This window comes from Pungitius pungitius, chromosome 15 (assembly GCF_949316345.1).
Source record: "Pungitius pungitius chromosome 15, fPunPun2.1, whole genome shotgun sequence".
NCBI classification, from domain to species: domain Eukaryota; kingdom Metazoa; phylum Chordata; class Actinopteri; order Perciformes; family Gasterosteidae; genus Pungitius; species Pungitius pungitius.
In genome coordinates, this window is record NC_084914.1 from 8503921 (window position 1) to 8521928 (window position 18008).

General features: G+C 42.4%; 2 protein-coding genes across 8 annotated transcripts; both read left to right on the forward strand.

The window, feature by feature from the left end:
- Positions 1 to 14: 14 nt before the first annotated feature.
- On the forward strand, positions 15 to 8249 carry gk5 (glycerol kinase 5). 7 transcript variants are annotated; one of them, XM_062557597.1, is made up of 17 exons: positions 15 to 104; positions 1072 to 1391; positions 1507 to 1600; positions 1956 to 2031; positions 2154 to 2247; positions 2405 to 2536; positions 2720 to 2795; positions 2908 to 2969; positions 3053 to 3126; positions 4004 to 4064; positions 4279 to 4405; positions 4492 to 4596; positions 4789 to 4883; positions 5326 to 5429; positions 5518 to 5577; positions 5887 to 6020; positions 6431 to 8249. In XM_062557597.1, exons 2-17 carry the CDS (start codon positions 1266 to 1268, stop codon positions 6598 to 6600), a joined length of 1590 nt encoding a protein of 529 aa, XP_062413581.1. In that variant the 5' UTR covers positions 15 to 104; positions 1072 to 1265; the 3' UTR covers positions 6601 to 8249. The 7 variants fall into 7 exon arrangements, with proteins under 7 accessions (XP_062413581.1, XP_062413582.1, XP_062413580.1 ...); XM_062557598.1 differs by having other exon boundaries at positions 40 to 135; positions 1110 to 1391; XM_062557596.1 differs by having other exon boundaries at positions 42 to 135.
- A 2633-nt stretch (positions 8250 to 10882) lies between these two features.
- On the forward strand, positions 10883 to 14749 carry atp1b3a (ATPase Na+/K+ transporting subunit beta 3a). Its single transcript, XM_037459300.2, has 7 exons — positions 10883 to 11143; positions 12296 to 12424; positions 12733 to 12831; positions 12959 to 13152; positions 13402 to 13452; positions 13998 to 14084; positions 14185 to 14749. The coding sequence occupies exons 1-7, from the start codon at positions 11032 to 11034 to the stop codon at positions 14350 to 14352; spliced, it is 840 nt and encodes a 279-aa protein (XP_037315197.1). The 5' UTR covers positions 10883 to 11031; the 3' UTR covers positions 14353 to 14749.
- The last annotated feature ends 3259 nt before the right edge of the window (positions 14750 to 18008 follow it).

Genomic DNA, 18008 nt, shown 5'->3' on the forward strand with positions numbered 1-18008 from the left:
TCCTACGGGTGCCCGCGCGGTATCAAGCGTCGAGGTTAAACGCGCAGGGGAAATCATCACCGACAACAACTTTTGGAATCTCCTCCGAACAGGGTGACAGTAAAGTACGGATTTACTGCTATGAGCACGTCTATGGTGAATATTTGGGCATCAAATTAATACTGTTCAGAAAGAGAAACCTAACACGGGATGTTTCTCTTCACCTGACGCTAACCGCAAAAATCCAAATTTCTGACTGTTAGCTTCTCTTATGTAGCCAATTAGCTCCAACCGACTTGAGTCGGTCAACCGTCACGTCAGCTTTATCCCGTGTCAACGTGCCATGGAAGTCTCGTCAGGTCCTCCGATGCCAAAACAAATTGTGATTATGAGTAAAAACAGCATATAACCTGTTGGGTATGTGCCTCTTCCCTCTTTGGTTGTACAGACAAGACGCATTCCATCCCCATGTGTAAGTTAATTGCGTCAACTTAAGTAACTTAATGGGCAAAAAGAGGTAAAGGGCATACATCTTTTTTGTGAACTGTCCTTCGTCTTCCGTGAATGGTAATGTAAGCTTTCCATTGTTGTGTTCTTGAATAGGCATGATAAATATATGTGGTGTAACTTGCCCACCGACCTAAGGGACATTAGTCTCACAACTACTATGAGCAAAGGGCATCGTCTATTTATAAATTACAACGTTGATATAATGAGGTATAATTAGTTGTTATCATTGTATAACTGGTACATATGATTGTTGGCAACTGGTCCCTTTTACTAGTTGAGTCTTCCTCAAACACCTGTTAGTATTAAGGACTTATTCAAAAATAAAAGTATAAATAACATCTTCAGGGCAGATCTTTATATTTTCTTTTCTCTAAAATCACACATTTTTACTCCTTCAGTTATGTATGTGTAGGACCTGTTAAAAATGTACATGGACTGTTTCATGAAACTAAAGTACACTGTAAGTTAAGGGGACTTCATCATCAAAGGATTTTTTTTGTGGAAGTTTTCCAATGCCAAACATGACCTGTCTGTAACATTGTGCACATGAAAATGAACAACTTGAAACTTTTAATCAAACAGGTAGAACTTAAACTGAACAAAGAATCTGCGGTCCAAAGGTTTCATTGCAGCCTCAGCACGACCACAACAAGCCGGCCGATGCAGATAAGGTATCGGGGTCAGGCCATCCATTCAGCCGGTAAACAAGTCCTATATGAGCTGACCATGGAGGTTGTGGGACTGATTTGAGGAATAGTAGAAGATACGTCTCTACAATGGGAAGTCGAAGGTACAGTTTCAAGAAGGAATGCTTCATTTTGTCAGTGGATGTTGGAACCACGTCAATCAGATGTCACATCTATGACAAGGAGGCAAATGTCAGAGGATCATGCGCCACCGAGGTATTTTTCCTCCTCCTGCTTTGCATTTTGCTTTACATTTTACCCATTCTTGTTCAACAAACTAGATTATTTTAAGGCTAATCTCCATGTTTCTTTTTATTGTAATACTACCTAGGTTGTTCCTTTGTATCCAGAAACGGGATACGTTGAGATGGATCCAGATGCAATTTGGAAAGGGTTTATCACTGTAGTTAAAGGAGCTGTACAAGGTACAGTCGCACAATCCCCCATTGCTCCAATTATGAAAGAAGTCTTAGGATGTGAATAGTGTTTATTGGACATGTTAGTAGGCACACCCTTAGTGGGCAATTCATGCCATGTAGAAGGATGTTTTCTCCACATCACATAGAAACACTAATATCTGATATCCTGTTGTCATTGATAGTCGGTTAAACTCCAGTTCTCGGTTTAAGACAGTTATTAAACCCAGGATGCTACATTGATCTACAATCTGTCTTTAGAAAGCAAAAACAATAAGGCCAATGGGCCAGTGCCAATTTTAAAAATCTCATCCTCTTTCTCAACATTTCCAATTCATGTGTGTGCACATGGCTCGCAATACAGATGCAGGAGTACAAATGCGTCAGATAGGCGCCATGGGCATCTCCACTCAACGAGGCACATTCACAACATGGAACAGGTAAAATGGCCCTCAAAATAACATAGTACTCGTAGGAGCAGTTCTGTAGCATTCTTCATGTGGTTCTTTTCCATCATGGCTCGTCTGAGGTACATTTTACTTCCTCGTTTTCACTTTGACAGAACAACTGGGGTTCCTTTCCATAACTTCATCAGCTGGCAGGACCAGAGGGCTGCAGACCTGGTAAAATCCTGGAACACCTCCTGCACAATGAGAGTGAGTCTTCTGTTGCTTTTCATCTCCGTTTTGGAATTTAAGAGACAAGATAACATACTAGAACTTCTAAATAATCTAATCGTAGCATTAGGATCATTGCTGAATATCAAGTCCCTCCCTCCAATATGGCGCTGATTGTGTACATGACAAACCACAGGCAATCCATGCCTCGATGAAGGTGATCTACTTACTGACCAGGCAGAAGCGGGCACTCGCAGCAAGTCTTATCGTCTTCTCCACTCAACATGTCACCTTCCGCCTCGTCTGGGCCCTAACACACTACAAGCAGGTGTGTGTGTGTGCGCGTGAGTGTAGAAGGAAATTTAAACCAGTTTACTGACGAAACTCACACCTGTAACAAGACTTCCAGGCTCAACGTGTTAGTTGTAAAAATTTAAATATAAACTATTCATAGCAAACAGGGAAGATTGTATCATATTATCGGCCTTCTCGTGTTTCTTTATTTTTCCAGGTTCGTCAAGCAGTCGCTGAAGATAACTGCTGCTTTGGAACAATAGACACCTGGATCCTGTTCAAACTCACAAATGGTGGGAGTGGAGAGGAGGGGTTGAAACAGGACCGGCACCACGGTTCTTATTTTTTGACCTATTGGAAATAGATTTTGTGAAATAGTAATTTGTGTAACTGAATGTGTTGCAGGGCGGGTCCATGCCACTGACTACTCCAACGCCAGTTCAACAGGAATCTTCGACTCTTATCAGGTCTGGTGTTGGTCGCCTTTAAAAACGGTTTCTTTCTAATGTTTGTGTGAGTTTGCTTTTGTCATTTCCCTGTTTTTTCACAGATGTGCTGGAGTGGCTTTCTCAGCTTTCTTGTTTCGCTGCCTCTCTCTATTTTCCCCAAAGTAGAAAATACAGAGTGAGTCGACCATTTTCATGAAATTCCATCTGACACTTGATCTTGATCTTAATCTTCTAATGTAAATGCATAAATAAACTTATTTTTCTGAATTGCCAAAATGATCTGTTCCCAAGATGTCAGAAGAAATACAAATGTTCAAATAAATAAAAAAATATAAAGATCCAGCCAACAACCCCGACCCAGCATAACCAAATCTTCAAATGAAAGACATCTCTACCTCCAAAAAGAGCTAAATCTAGCAACAAAAGTACTGACATCCTGTCCTCTCAGGCCTCCCTCTAAAGCCACTCCTCCACAATTCTCACTACCAACGTAAACAATGAACATGGCTGGTACAGTTGCTGTCCAACTAGCTTCTAGTGGAAGATGTGCATGGGCAGAATGCGCCGAGGCAGGCAGGCAGGCAGCATTTCCAATCATCACGTTTGAACTGAATTAACTGATTCCATTTAATATATCGTACAGCCACACATGCTGAATGGTCTTCTTCTTGTTTGTCACAGCGTTTGATTCATGGATTGCTGTCAATTACGACTCAATGTTTTCACTCATTATCCACCCTGTGTCACTGGTTCCCCATCTGTGGGTCAGGATTCACACAATAGCTTCTTTGATGGTTGGTTGTGAGATATTTAATTCAATTCTGCTGCACAAAATTTTCTTTTTTTGTCCTGTTTTCTTGTCTTTCTTTTATCTTTTTCTCTGAAACTCTTCATTTTTCTGTTGAACTGTGAATGTAAACTAATGTTTTCATTGGCTGAAAAAATGCATGGTATCAGTATTTCTGGATGTGATAGGTTATTTGTTCTCTTATAAATTTCGGATGAAAAGTATGACTAATTTCTTTTCTGATTTCTCTCTCATGATGCACCAGCCATGACTTTGGTTCCACGGACCCGTCCATCTTCGGAGTGTCCATTCCCATCATGTCAGTGGTGAGTTGTTAAGATCCCACTTTAATCTGTGTGATAACGACTCATCAAATTTGTTGCAAAAATCAAGCAGCAACATTTAGTTAAACAAAGGCAAGGATTGTGTGACAGGAAGTTAGAATTCATTGTGGAGAGATGCCCTTCTTTGGATGGACATCTCCTGTGTTGGTTAGATGAGACCACACGTGTTGAGTACAACTGGCTCCCTTTGCCGTAGATGGCGGACCAGCAGGCGGCCATGTTTGGAGAGTGTTGCTTTGACGTGGGTGATGTCAAGATCACCATGGGAACAGGCACCTTCATGGACATCAACACCGGGAGCAAACCGCATACGTCCGTAGCTGGTAAAGCAAAATACACACATGATGAGATTATTCTATGCAGATTTGTCCATACAGGCACATCACACGCCAATGTTTTTTCTTCGTAGGTCTGTATCCTCTGGTGGGTTGGAAGATTGGCTCCGAGGTGGTGTATCTGGCAGAAGGCAATTCTGCAGACACTGGCACTGCGATCAAATGGGCAAAGGAGCTTGGTGAGCAATGAGTTGTACACAATAGCTCTGATAATACAAGACGTTGTGGCCGCTAGTTGAAGGGCTTCACAATGTTTTGTCACAAACAAAATGCTGGGACCAGTTTTTCATGTTAAAGAGACTTTTTTTTTTTTTTTACACTGAATATTCAGATTCAGGAGGTCTGTGTGAAACGTGTGTTTGTAATCGCAGAGCTCTTTTCGGACGTCCAGGAGACCAGCGACATGGCTTACAGTGTCAGCCACTCAGACGGAGTGTGTTTCGTCCCTTCCTTCAGTGGCCTGCAGGTAGATGTGTACGATGTCAAAGAGAATTCAATCTACTTTTATATTCAGATGTGTGCACAATCATATTCCCCCAGAGTAAAACAAATATAGGTATTTACTTGAGCACATACAGTATAACTGATGCAGGCATGGATTTACTTTTTTGTGTTTTTATTTGGTCTCTGTGTAACATGGTTGTGTCTCTGTTTTTCTCTGCCCTCCATTGTGAACTGGCCTTTGTAAGTTTGTGCCATCAATGTTTGTGGTTTACATGCATGTGATTACAATCTCATGTTTTCTAATTGTTGTATAATTATAAGCTACACACAGTCTACGTGTGAAATAGTATAGCTGCACTGGTGCTGATAATAAACTTTTGACCCCATCATACATTATTTTTCCAGGTCTGGTTTTTCACTTCAAGACAATTGACTGGTTGTTTATGTACTTTATGTAACCAAAGGCTCCGCATAATGATCCCAAAGCCTGTGCCTCCCTTATGGGCCTCAAACCTTCCACCACTAAAAGTCATCTGGTTCGAGCCATTCTGGAGTCCGTCGCCTTTAGGTGAGTCTCTCCTTTTAGTTTTTCTCTTTGACTTTCTTTTCTCATTCAACTGATATGGTCCCCATTGTACTCCTGCTATTCTTTGCAGGAACAAGCAGCTATACGAGACCATGCTGAAAGAAACTTGCATTCCCATCACAAAGATCAGGTGCAGTTTTCCCTCATCCCCTTTGTAAATAAAAGATAATCTTATAGTAGTAATATAGCAGATAGACCCAACATAGACATTTAGCCCTCGTAGTCTCCTCACAACCCTTTAATATTCCAGCTGACAATATCTGATTGTATGATTTGAATTTCAGCCAGCAAATGAGAAATAACAGTATTTTTTCCGTAGTACACAGCCTACTAATACACTTTGTCTTTATTGCCAATGCATTACAGGTGTCTATTTCTCTGATACTGTTATAGTTAAGTGAGTTGCAGTGTAATTGAGTAAGCTTTCTTTCTCTCTCAGGGTGGATGGCGGTGTTTCGACCAACGACTTTGTCATGCAGTTGACTGCAGACCTGTTTGGAAGAAAGGTATCAAGAGCCCAACACTACGAAATGTCGTGTTTAGGGGCTGCTTTTCTCGCCGGACTTGGAAAAGGTACAAAGATAATGACTTGCAAATCTACATTATCCTTATTAAGGCATTTCCAATTTGAAACATTTATTTTTTGTAGTTATAACTTCCTGTGCAGCTCTGCCGAGCAGTTAGACACTTCAGTGTTACTCTTTCTTTCGCTAAAAATATCACAAGGCTTGGTCATGACATTGAGTTATGATCAAAAGCCTTATTTTTATTTTTGGCACTGGCAGCAAACTTAAAATATTCTCAATGTTATGTAACCGGTTTTCCATTTAATTATTCATATTATGTAATTAGATTCTTATGCATTAGGCAGTGCTTAATCAAATAAAACGCAACGGATGAATCTGTTGTTGATGTTTTGTTGCGTGCCGGAAGCAGGGGGTTAATGTTGTTTCACCAGAGTGTCCCTCTGTTCTCCACTGCAGGATTCTGGAGGACAAGGGAAGAGCTGAAAAAGCTGCAGATAACAGAAAAAACCTACTTGCCCCAAGGAGCACCCAATGGTGGTGTTTGCAGCCCGGATCTGGAATACATCCCGGTCCTCCATAGCTGGGAGAGAGCTCTCCAACGCTCCATGAATTGGTACAAGCCTTGACACCGGATGCAGGGAGATCCTTGGTTCAACTAGGACATGAGCTTTAATGTGCAAAGCAGACACAAAATAACCTCACTTCACTTTATCTGTCTATATTAACTAATTTAAGGGTACATTTTAAATGTTACACAGAAATGGGACCACAATGGTTTGTTGATGGTGACTTATTGTTTGTCCTCACTAGACTTTACAGTCATGAAAAACCACTTTTTACCTCATTTCTTTATGGCACAACATCCTTATCCTTCCTTCTTTCCACACATCAAGCCACTGGTATCTCTTACTATACTGTTTTATCTGGCTGGGTTAATATTTAGGGGTTGTTACATGTTCCCACATGGGGGCGCTAATGATTTGGCTTTGCAGCTGCACGAACAGCCGTAGCAACAGTGTGCCACAGAATCATGGATTTCTTTAAACTCATCCAGGAATCAGGAAACGTTTATTGCCATCATATGTCAGACATACATGGAATTTGACTTGGCAGTTGTTGCATGAAGGAAGAAAGTACGACAATGGACAACAGACAACTTAGTGCAGCAATAAGATAAAAATATAATAAAATATATGCTATGTGTTAGTAAGTTAAGAAATAAAGATAACATTAAAAATAAAAATAAAGATAAAGTGCACCAGCTAAATAGAACGTGCATAGTCATAGTGACTAAGTGTATGTACATGTAGAGTGAGTGCGGTTGATGAGCCCGACTGCCGAAGGGAGGAAACTGTTAGTGTGGCAAGAGGTCTAAACCTTGATGGACCTCAGCCTCCTGACGGATGGAAGGGGCGCAAACAGTTTATGTCCGGGGTGAGAGGGGTCTGCTACAATCTTTCTGGACCGCTTCAAAGTCCTGGAAGCCAACAAGTCCTGGAGAGACGGCAGATTGCAGCCAATCACCCTCTCTGCAGAGCGGATGACACGCTGCAGCCTGCCCTTGTCCTTGGCAGTGGCTGCAGCGTACCACACGGTGATGGAGGATGGACTCGATGATGGCCGTGTAGAAGTGCACCATCATCCACTGTGAGGGAAGAGTTGAGACTCATCCAATGTGAGGAAAGAGTTAAAGAGCAGAATTTCAACTAAAAAAAAGGTTATTATTTTTCCTTTTCTTAATTTAACAATATATTTTTCAATGAAATGTTGAAAACAGAGACACATGTGTAGCCTTTTGGAAAGCTGGGACAGTGTGATTTTAATAATCATTAATTCTACCTGCAGGATAAACAGTCCTTATTCTTAAACTAAATACTAAAATGAAATGAGATGATATTGTTTAATTGGGACTGGCACATTCACTATTAGGATGGGCTTTTCTTTGAGGGAATCCTACTGGATTTTTGTATTTTAGCATCCTGTTGTCAGAACTTCTCTTTACCTCACGTCTGCATTGGAAATAAACTAGAAGTGTGTGTATTGACTGTGAGAGTGTCTAGTTACGGTATGTGGGGATTTGAAGATTTTCTGTAATCGCTGTCATATAGTTTGACTCCGCTTACAACTAAATTACACGTTTCTATGACGAAATGATCAGGGATATAATTATTTACTGGACTATCCTGAAACAGGGTACATTCATATTTCTTGTCAATGTATGTTTTGTTACAATCGTTTCTGTTCCGTTTTATTGTATTAAAAAAGTTGCATCATGTACTCAGCCATGTCATGTGATAATGTTTTGACTCAAGTGTTTCAATGCCCTGATGAACTCTGATGACAATGTTAAAAATTGCAATAGCATTATAATAAAATTCTAACAAATTAATAAGAAAATATGAACCCTGAATCTTTTTGCTTTTCCCAAAACTGTAATAATGTTTCTTTAAAAAAAAAAAAGGTTTGGCATGCAACGCAAAATGATGCATAAAGCAAATCTTAACACATCTGATTTTACTCAACAGTGGTGTGAAATCATTGAACAGGACATTTATTAAATGCTTGCAAGCATGGAGCAGAGTTGAAACCCACAGAAGTCATGATATAAGCCCACTCAAAGGTTTCTTCCTTTGGCTTCGATAGTCTTAGGTGTCTCCCTCCTTCCGAGGAGGAGTTGCTGAATCAGCTTCCAATGGTCACTTCCACATCACAGAGAGAGTGAGAGAGAGAGCATTGTTGTCCATGATTGAAGGAGATGATCAGCTCTATATTGGTCACCTCCACACCAGGGGAAAGATAGCATTGTCGTTCATGATTAGAAAGATGAGAGAGAACACTTGATTTACACTTAAACAAATACGCTTTGTAAAATGACTTCTTGCGATACTGTCCCGATCCTGAATAGATTTGAATCATGTCCCAGTTCAAGGGGTCACAGACCTTCTGTCCACTCACTCTGAACCTTATTTGAATTACAAAAGCAAAACAACCTCTAATTGAAATGACTGAAAGCAGTATGAAGGTATTTTGAATGTGGCTAGTATTGGGAAAAAAACCCATAAATGATCAGCATTTGCTTTATGGTGATTTGAGAGGCTCTGGGATGTAAAAGGTGTCACCGACATGGTGAGAGAGCAGATGCTGCCAAAAGGGCTTTACCTCCACATGGAGCCCGGGGAAATGCTGCTGTCTTGTCCCTGGGGAATGATCAGAAAGACAGGATGTTGTGTGAGTGTAGGGATGGCTTCCCATTGATGTAACCAACCTCAGTGTGAGGGTTGCTATGGTAGCTTGCGGATGGAGTGACTGAGAACAAATGGGGTGTGTTTTCCTGCTCATGGTGCTGTATGGTGAAGGGGGCGCTAATTGAGAGCACAGAAAGAGGGCTTTTCTCAACAATGGGAGGATTGTGTGCACTTCCTCTATGAGGAAGAGTAAACCTGTTGTGTACATCACACAGATACTGTAGAGCGTTTGCACCGACCCCCCCCCCTCCCCACATCCCAAACAGTCTACTTGTCAATCTCAGCCTCCCCACTCCAACACAGGGCCGTTTGTCGCCTGTGGCTTTGACTTACAGTGGGATGACTTCGCAGAGAATCATGTGCTGTGTGAGTGAGTGAGAGCGACAGGCCTCTAGCCCATGAATCAGTGCTGCCAGCTCTCCCACTAATCAGTAAAGTGTGTCAGTGTGTGCGTGCGTGCTGGTTCTGTGCTTGGTACCGCATTGTATGAGTGGACTGTGGCCTGCATGCAACAAATTCTATCTGACAGCAGGAACTGGATGCAACGCAAGCACTAGTCCCCCTCCCCCACGCGGGCTGAAGCCTGCATCAAGGGGCATTATGTAACTCTTTCCTCAATCTCTGAGACACTGGGATTGTTCGCTGGAGGGCCGGGGTTGGAAGTTAAGCTTTTGTCTTACTTTTTTTTCTGTCAGTGACTACAGTCAGCCCCCCCTCTCCCTCCCTTTACCCCCCTGCTGCCTGTGCACTAACTCCTTCTCTCTCGGTTCACTTGATCTAAGTCAGTGGCAAAACAGGCACCATGTGAACGGACTGGCTACGCAGGGACAGGGATGTGCGTGAAAGGAGTGCGGCTGCATCTTATTTATTAAAAACGATTACAAGATGTTACCCTTAATTCACTCCCTTCACAGGATAAAATGTTCTGTTAACTGTGACACATGTTTACAGACATGCAAGCTTTATTACCCCCCCCCCCCCCTCTCTCTCTCTGGCACGCTCACACACGCTCAAACATTTCAGTAATGCTCCATTGCCATAGCAACAAGGAGAGGCAAATGCTGCAAATATCTATGCAGTCACAAATGGCATCCTCATGGGCTTCAAGTAAGCTTATCACTGGCCTTTTATACAGCTGCATTTTCTGTCATGGTCGTGTGTCCGTGTGCGCACCAAAACAAAGCGACTCGAGACTGAATCGGTGCATCCATTGCTATCAAAAAAACAAACTTGAAGCCGATAGGTCTTGTTTTGGGTGAATCAACGTGTCGCACTGGTGCGCAGGAGAGCTGCCGCGAAAAGCTGTGATACATCGCAGTGACGTGTGATATTTTTGGGGAACCATAGAAGGCATAGAAATGGATCACCGGTCTGTACACACACACACGCACGCACGCAAGCACACACACACGCGCGCAGCCATTACAGTGTGATGTGTAAAAAGGAAGATATTGTGCGCTCTATTTATAATTTCTGCGCGTAACGGTGCGTCTCTGTCCATCCATCTGGTCGCACTGCATCAGCTGCCACGGCGGGGCTAGTGTCAACGTCACAGATTTTTTTTTCTTTTCCTTTTCTTCCCCTTCTCGCTTCTTTTTTTTGTTCCACCAGAGCATCTCTGTCTCTCTCTCTCTCTCTCTCTCTCTCTCCCCCCCCCCCTTCTCTCACTCTCTCTCTCTCCGCCGCCCACTCCACTCACAGCCGCTTTTCCGGCTTCTTCGCATCATTTCATCGCCCGCTCCCCATTTCTGCGTGTTTTATTTTTTTTAGAGAAAGATTACCGCGTATTTTGGACCAAAAAGACTTATCACCATGGCGAGCACCGAGGATAAACCGGCCAAACAGGAGATCGCGACCGGCTGGAAGGACTCCTTCTACAACCCGAGGACCGGGGAGGTGCTGGGTCGCACGGGCAGCAGCTGGGGTAAGAGCAAAAGATGCGCGCCTCCTGGTAACAAGGCCTCATGTAAATGGCTGCGCGTGGATGAATTAAAATAGCTGCCACGGAGACCGTGGCGTAGCGGAGGTGGCACCACGGGCCTGTAGGAAAGGTGTCAAAGGAGAAGCCTGTAATAAGAGTAGTTCACCGTCTTCTTCACAAATGATATCAACCTGGTGATGATCAATTACAAATGCAGGAGGGATTGTAAGGAGGACAGGGGGGGGGGGGGTCGGGAGAGAGGAGGGTATAAATATGTATCATCTGCATTAATGTCATTTTCAGGAAATATTAATCGCAGTGCAGACCCCAGATGTTGTCACTCCCCATTTTCTGGATCATACCTGAGGAGTGTGCCAAAGCATTCCTGAGCAGTATCCATAGCTGATTGGGCCGCACATTTTATGTAATGATTGCCCAGTTATTTCCAGGGTGAGGGGGTAACACGCCACCCTCCCTGTAGCAGCAAGCTCCTATAGGCTGGCGCGGGCTGTCAGGCTGCCTGGGCCCCTGTGCTGCTGTGTGGTGGGATGCTCCATTGCAGTTGCATGGCCGCCCACATTAGCATGCCTGTCAAGGTCAAATGGGATTCCCTCTCTCCTCTTTCTGTCCCTTTCAAGCACTAAGCAGGTGCATTGTGGGATACTGTTGGAGAGGAATGAGAGGAAGGGGGGGATGTACGACAGGAAGCTGAGGGGTGCATCTCTTTTTTTCCTTTTTTTATTTTTGGTCAGAGGGCATCCGTGCTGTGCATGCTGGATGGTGAACCATTTTGAGTTCGATGTTTCCATAACTGTGGCTCCTTTTCTAAGCCCAGCGTTTGTGTGAAAATTAGGCTTCAGAGGATTTCAGCTCTGCAGCATCATCCCTAAATCTTGAGTGAACTGAAACTGAAGGCTCTCCAGTGAAAAATGGCCTTAGATTTGTTAGCGGCAAGTAGCATCTCCCTCTTGATCCAAAATGGTTTCCCTCAAAGGGTTTGTGCACTCAAATGGGGAATCCTCTGGCCTGTACATGAAGTAACTCTGTATTTTTCCCAAATCTTGTGTGGTTAAAGCTTTTAGTTCATTATACGTGACCCCTGTCTTTCATGATGTCTCCTTTCTTCTCCATTTCTTTTCCTTCACTTTGCTCCAGCCCTCATCCTGTTGTTCTATCTGGTTTTCTACTGTTTCTTGGCCGGCATGTTCGCCCTGACCATGTGGGTGCTGCTGCTCACCCTGGATGACTACGTGCCAAAATATCGAGACCGCGTTCCCTCTCCAGGTTTGTGTCTCTCGCCTAACAGCACAACGCTAATAGCTAACTGAAGGCATTGATCTTAGGGGCATTCATTATTCCTACTCGCATCAGTGACATGCTGTCACAATAATGCGCTTCATTGGAGCTACCTTTTGTATTGATCTGTGTTGAAGTCTGTTCCTGTGTATCAGCAGTACAGCATGTTTGGATCAGAGAGTGCTTTCTGTCCGGCTGTAATTTGAGAAAACCTCCAATGAAGGCTTTTTTTTTCTACCGCTGGGGATATTTCATTCCTTTACGCTATGTTTGTTTACTTTATGCCTTTGTTGCAGGGTTGGTGATTCGTCCAAATTCTCTGGATTTATCATTCAACAAATCTGACCCCTTAAAGTATGTAGAATATGTCAAGCAGCTGGAGTCGTTCCTGCAATGTAAGTGTACTTACACATTGATAATAAAAGGATGGAATGCTTGATGCAATAAAATCCATTTCCACTCCATTATTCTCCAATCATTCATTCCATTAACTTGAATATATCTCTGATCATCTCTATATAGCATACAATGATTCACAGCAGGACAAGAATTATGACTGCCAACAAGGAGAGTATTATCTGCAGGACGACACAGAGGACATGACAAAGAAAGCTTGCCTCTTCAAGAGGGGCTTCCTGAGTCTCTGCTCCGGGCTCTCTGACACCAACTTTGGATATTCTGAAGGAAAACCCTGCGTGTTGCTGAAGATGAACAGGGTACCTCCCACTCTCTGTGATCTAAAAATCACTGAAATTTGCTTTTAAAACAACCTACAAATTCACAATTTTTCTTTGTCCTTTTAACCTTTCGTTCCTTCCCACAGGTCGTATTCTCCATTTGTTTACTCGCCTGCTGACAGTTCCCAAAATAAACGATTCATTTGATTCATTTCTAATTTTGGTTGTGCACATGCTGCAGCCTTTTGACGATCAGTTTGAACTTCTCCTGTTTCCCTCACCTCATAGATAATTGGCCTGAAGCCTCGTGGGGATCCCTACATCAACTGCACAGTAAAAGTAAATACGCTTTCCCCACGATACTCTACATGTTGTGGTTACTTGTATGTCTATTGTTTTTTCATTTCGTTCACATCAAGAATCCCTGATGTCCATAACAGTGTCAAAATTTTCTTTCTGTTGATCTTTCATTTTGTCCCTCTTTTTTTTTGTGTCTGATTTCTTTCTGCATGCTGTCACTGACGGCTTTAGGGTAAGATAATATGTAAATCATCAGGATACAGCCAGTAGGGGTGTTAACACATTCTTATTATGTAACAAGTCATGAAGCAGGTGCCTCTAAACCCATCCTAGTTTCATTTTCTAGCCATCTTAATCTAATAAACTCCAAAATATGCCCCTTTACGGATTAAGGCAGAGCACTGCGTGTTTTCCACTCCATTTGAATCTCCTCACTAACATACAGAAGAACATTACTTTTCCTTTTTTTCAAGTCCTGTCTCGTGATCATGGAAAAATATCTCATTTCCTATTAATTTTCCATAATGCGATGTATTTAATTGAATGTGTACTTTTCATTGGCTAACACGTGTTCTCCTGTGCAGAGAGACACCCCAATTCAAATGCAGTATTTCCCCAGTGAGGGACGCATTGACAAGATGTATTTCCCCTACTACGGCAAGAAAGCCCACGTAAGTATCCCCCCCCCCCCCCCCCCCCGCTCGGATCAAGCACGCTAACATGGTCACCTCGATGTGTTATTGAGGGACAGCTGCGTCTCTCCTGATGCAGGAGAGCTACGTTCAGCCCCTGGTGGCTGTGAAGCTGCTGCTCACCAAGGACGACTACAACAAGGAGCTGCCGGTGGAGTGCAGGGTGGAGGGCTCCAACCTCCGCAACAATGACGAAAGGGATAAGTTCCTGGGTCGCGTTACTTTCAGGGTCACGGTGGTCGAGTAACAGAGACGAACGCCCTGTACGAGGAAGCCAGTCGCAGAGGCTGCCATGTTTACTGAGGGTTTATGTTTAAAAAGAAAGGAAGGAAGTGTCGAATATGTCACAAAGACAGCATTGGGGGATTTGGCCTAAGGGGTAGGATGTAGATAGGTAGAAAGGGCAGCCCGGATACACATATTGAGTCTTGCTTTGCTGACTTCTCTGACCCTTCTTTCCGTCTCCTCAAAGATCAAAGTCACAGGCTCTGCCTCCATTCTTTCATTCACCTGTTGCAATGTTCATTCTCCAATCAGTTTATTCTTGACATTATTATTATTATTTATAGTATTGATGTGATTAGATAACTTTTAGCGATTGCAACCAAGCAATTTGGAGCTGTTGTGTTATTGCCAATGTCATTTTTTTTAATGATTTATAGATCTTTCTGCTGTCAGGAAGAAAGTGTTGTTTTCATCTCTCCAAACTGTGTGAACGGCTGTATTATTGCTGGTGTTGAGAGGATTTTTATCTTGCTGTATAGCGTAATTGAGAAAGTAGAACATTTCCAAACACGTCGCTAGAGTATTTCACCTATCACATCACAAAGACTTCAGAGGAACGTACCTTGATAATCAAGTGTAGCCACTATATCCTTGTATATGAAATGCCAATTACAAAGTACCTTTCTATATATAAATACATTGTGATCCATGTCATATTTAGAGAATTATAGATGCATCTTTGTGTTGTGGTCTGTGTAGCCTCAACCCGGTCTCGTGCTGTCTGTCTGCATGTCCGTCTGTCTGTCCTCCCGTCTTCCCGTTTTCTCACCTCTTCACTGCAATAGCCAGTATGTGATTGAGCCCTCCAGGACTTGATAAGTTGTCCCGCTCCGCCTCGCAGGGTGCTGCTCAGTGATGGTGGCTGAGGCAACACACACACATACACAACAAGGTACAGTTTTAAAAAAGAACGCTTTCAAGGGAAAGCGTTGCAAAAATAAAAGTTCACTGTAACTATCTACTGTATATCTTACTGTAATCTGTATATCTGGGTCTCAAAGATTGTTTGTTAGTTTTCTCTATTCTTCGCCTGTTGATCTGATTGTCTGCCAATCTATTACTCTTCAATGTATATATACACTATCTATCATATTTACTTAATTCACACTGTATTTTTGTCACAAAACACAATGTCTGTGCACTGTAAAGAAATAATTTAAGCAAAGATTTACAGGAAATTATCTTATTCAAAGCTATGTTTACACAGTCTTAAATGGAGCCCGCATTTGAAAGAACAACTTCTAACTAACATCTCTTCAGGGTGCCTTAAGACCTGATAAAATAAATTGTGGAATAAAAGTGATTTTGAAGAAAAAAAACAATGTTTTCCTGTATATTTTTATTCATCATATATGTTAGTCGTGGATTCAATTTTCAGCTACATTACTTGAGTAAAAAGTACTGAAATTAAAAAATTCTACTTTAAAGGAAAGACCCATGTACCTTGATGTATTATAATAAAATACATTATTCGGTTAATAATACGTGGAAGCAACATTTTAACGATCAAAGTCTTAAAGATAAATCTGTGTGGTCATAAGACAATTAACGAGCAGTAAAAAATAAAACTCTTCTTTTTGTTTGAACTGCTAATTTCTTGTAGAAATCTAAAAAATAAAACATGGCCGTCCTGGATAATAAAGCCACTGTATGCTTTTTGCATGCGACATTATCCATTGCCTCCACATGGCTCTCAACATGGCGATGCAAACAACAGCAACAGTGGTGAGCAGAGAATAGGGCGAGCTTCTGCGGGGACGTGGTTGCACGCTGCGTGACGCAGTGGCGAGAGGCGGCCCTGCGCTGGCCAGTGGAGTACGCTCGCCTGCTTTAATACGCACTTAAGGGCATGTGCAGCAGGCCCAGCAGGGTTTCCCAGTTTGTGTGTCAAAACCTGTCCGGCAACCAATAGAATGAACACCAATGAACAGCCCACTGCCAGAACTCAAAATGTGCCTGTGCCAAACATGGCTTCTTAGGTTTAGCAGCATGCCAGCAAATATTCTCCCCAATAACGGTGGTCTTACATCAGTTCTAAAATGGCCTTGTGTAATTAGTAATGGTATTATCACAAATACAACGTAGCTCTGTGAGTGTGAACGACCGATACGCTGACGCCCAAACCAATCTGCTGCTTTTCACTGGGCCTCCTCCCTTCCAGGAGCACATGAAAGTAGGTTGCTGTTTAACTTCATGTCTATATGTTCAAATGCAATTCCTCATTTCAACTGACGGAATGTTCCCTATATTTAAATGGCGTGCACATATTTAAATAGGTAATACTGTACAGTACTTTACTGTGAGATACTTGTGTATACCTAATATTAACCAGTAATATACTCACGATGGGATTATTTACTGAGCTGATTCACTGGCGTCGTCCCCAGCCACACATCCCAATCTCCAGACCTGGCAGCAGTGTGGCCCAGCTATGCAAACAAGTCACACAGAAACTCCCATTACGATGCACATAGAGGGAGACCGTTATCTTAAAATGCTTTTAACTTTGATCTATAATAGAAAGAAAAAACCAATGGCAACATATTGATTTAGAATGTGAATTATTTCCATCCAATCCCATTTTCACCGTCGCTGTAGCACACATCTGTAGCCACAGGAGGGAGCAGGTGAGAACAAAAGCGCTCTCAAAGGTCGACTTCATCAGCACAGAAACTGGGTGAGGTTAGTTAGGCATTTAACATTTCCATTTTCTTCATCTTGTTCTGACTTCACAAATGAGTGGCGACAAAGCGCCATCATTAAACGTGACACTGGTTTCAGGTGATAGTCGCTGGGGAAATGCCGGATCAGGTAAGTAAGCCTTTGGGTCGCTGCATGGACCAACTATACTCACTTCACTGTGTACCTATATCTTATATCCTATAGGATATCCCTTTATCCTATATATTATAATTATTGGGTTGTTTACTGAAACACAGACTACATTCTCATGGCTTTGTATATGGCTTAACTTGAAACTATTCCCACAGCGACTGTATTGGCTGTATAAGTCAGAACATGTCAGGTCAATATCTCAAACTGCAGCACGTTGTGTCTGCTAAAGTTTACTGTACTTAAGTTAGAACGCTGGAATATGTATATTGCGAAATGTTGGAAATGTCTAAAATGATTAGAACTTACATTCTGAAATGTAAAGATCTCTCAAAATGTGTCTGTTTATGCATTTGCAGTTTTTTAACACAATTTCCATTATTGTAAAGATTCCCTCAAATGAATAAATAACTTTCGGTACTCACACACAATTGTCTGATTTTTAGAATCATACTTGTTAATTATATTCATATTACATTTGTTTACTCAAGAAAAACAAAGAGTGGCTCCTCGCTGCTCTGTTTTCTACTGACAGCCGTCCTTTGGCAGTAGCATTGAGATGCTTCGGGGATTTGAAGCTGATTTAAGCAAAGAAGGCGCAGGGATAACGCTGTTTATCGCCTTATCAGCTAAGAGTTGAACTTGCCGATTTGCGGAAGCCTGCAGCACAGCCTGGCTTTAGTCAGCATTCTTGAAAGGAATTAATGCAGTTGATATTTTTAGGTTTTTACTCCAGAGCCCTCAGCAACACTTTCTCTGTGGTTGACATAGCACAGAGGAGGTGCG

Excerpts from the sequence above, each read along its gene's own strand:
- gk5 (XM_062557597.1), top strand. The coding sequence starts at position 1,266 with ATGGGAAGTCGAAGGTACAGTTTCAAGAAGGAATGCTTCATTTTGTCA. Across the intron at positions 2,537-2,719 it reads CCCTAACACACTACAAGCAG|GTTCGTCAAGCAGTCGCTGA; the intron begins GTGTGTGTGTGT and ends TTATTTTTCCAG. Across the intron at positions 4,065-4,278 it reads CCATTCCCATCATGTCAGTG|ATGGCGGACCAGCAGGCGGC; the intron begins GTGAGTTGTTAA and ends CCTTTGCCGTAG.
- atp1b3a (XM_037459300.2), top strand. The coding sequence starts at position 11,032 with ATGGCGAGCACCGAGGATAAACCGGCCAAACAGGAGATCGCGACCGGC. Across the intron at positions 11,144-12,295 it reads TCGCACGGGCAGCAGCTGGG|CCCTCATCCTGTTGTTCTAT; the intron begins GTAAGAGCAAAA and ends ACTTTGCTCCAG. Across the intron at positions 13,153-13,401 it reads TGTTGCTGAAGATGAACAGG|ATAATTGGCCTGAAGCCTCG; the intron begins GTACCTCCCACT and ends CTCACCTCATAG.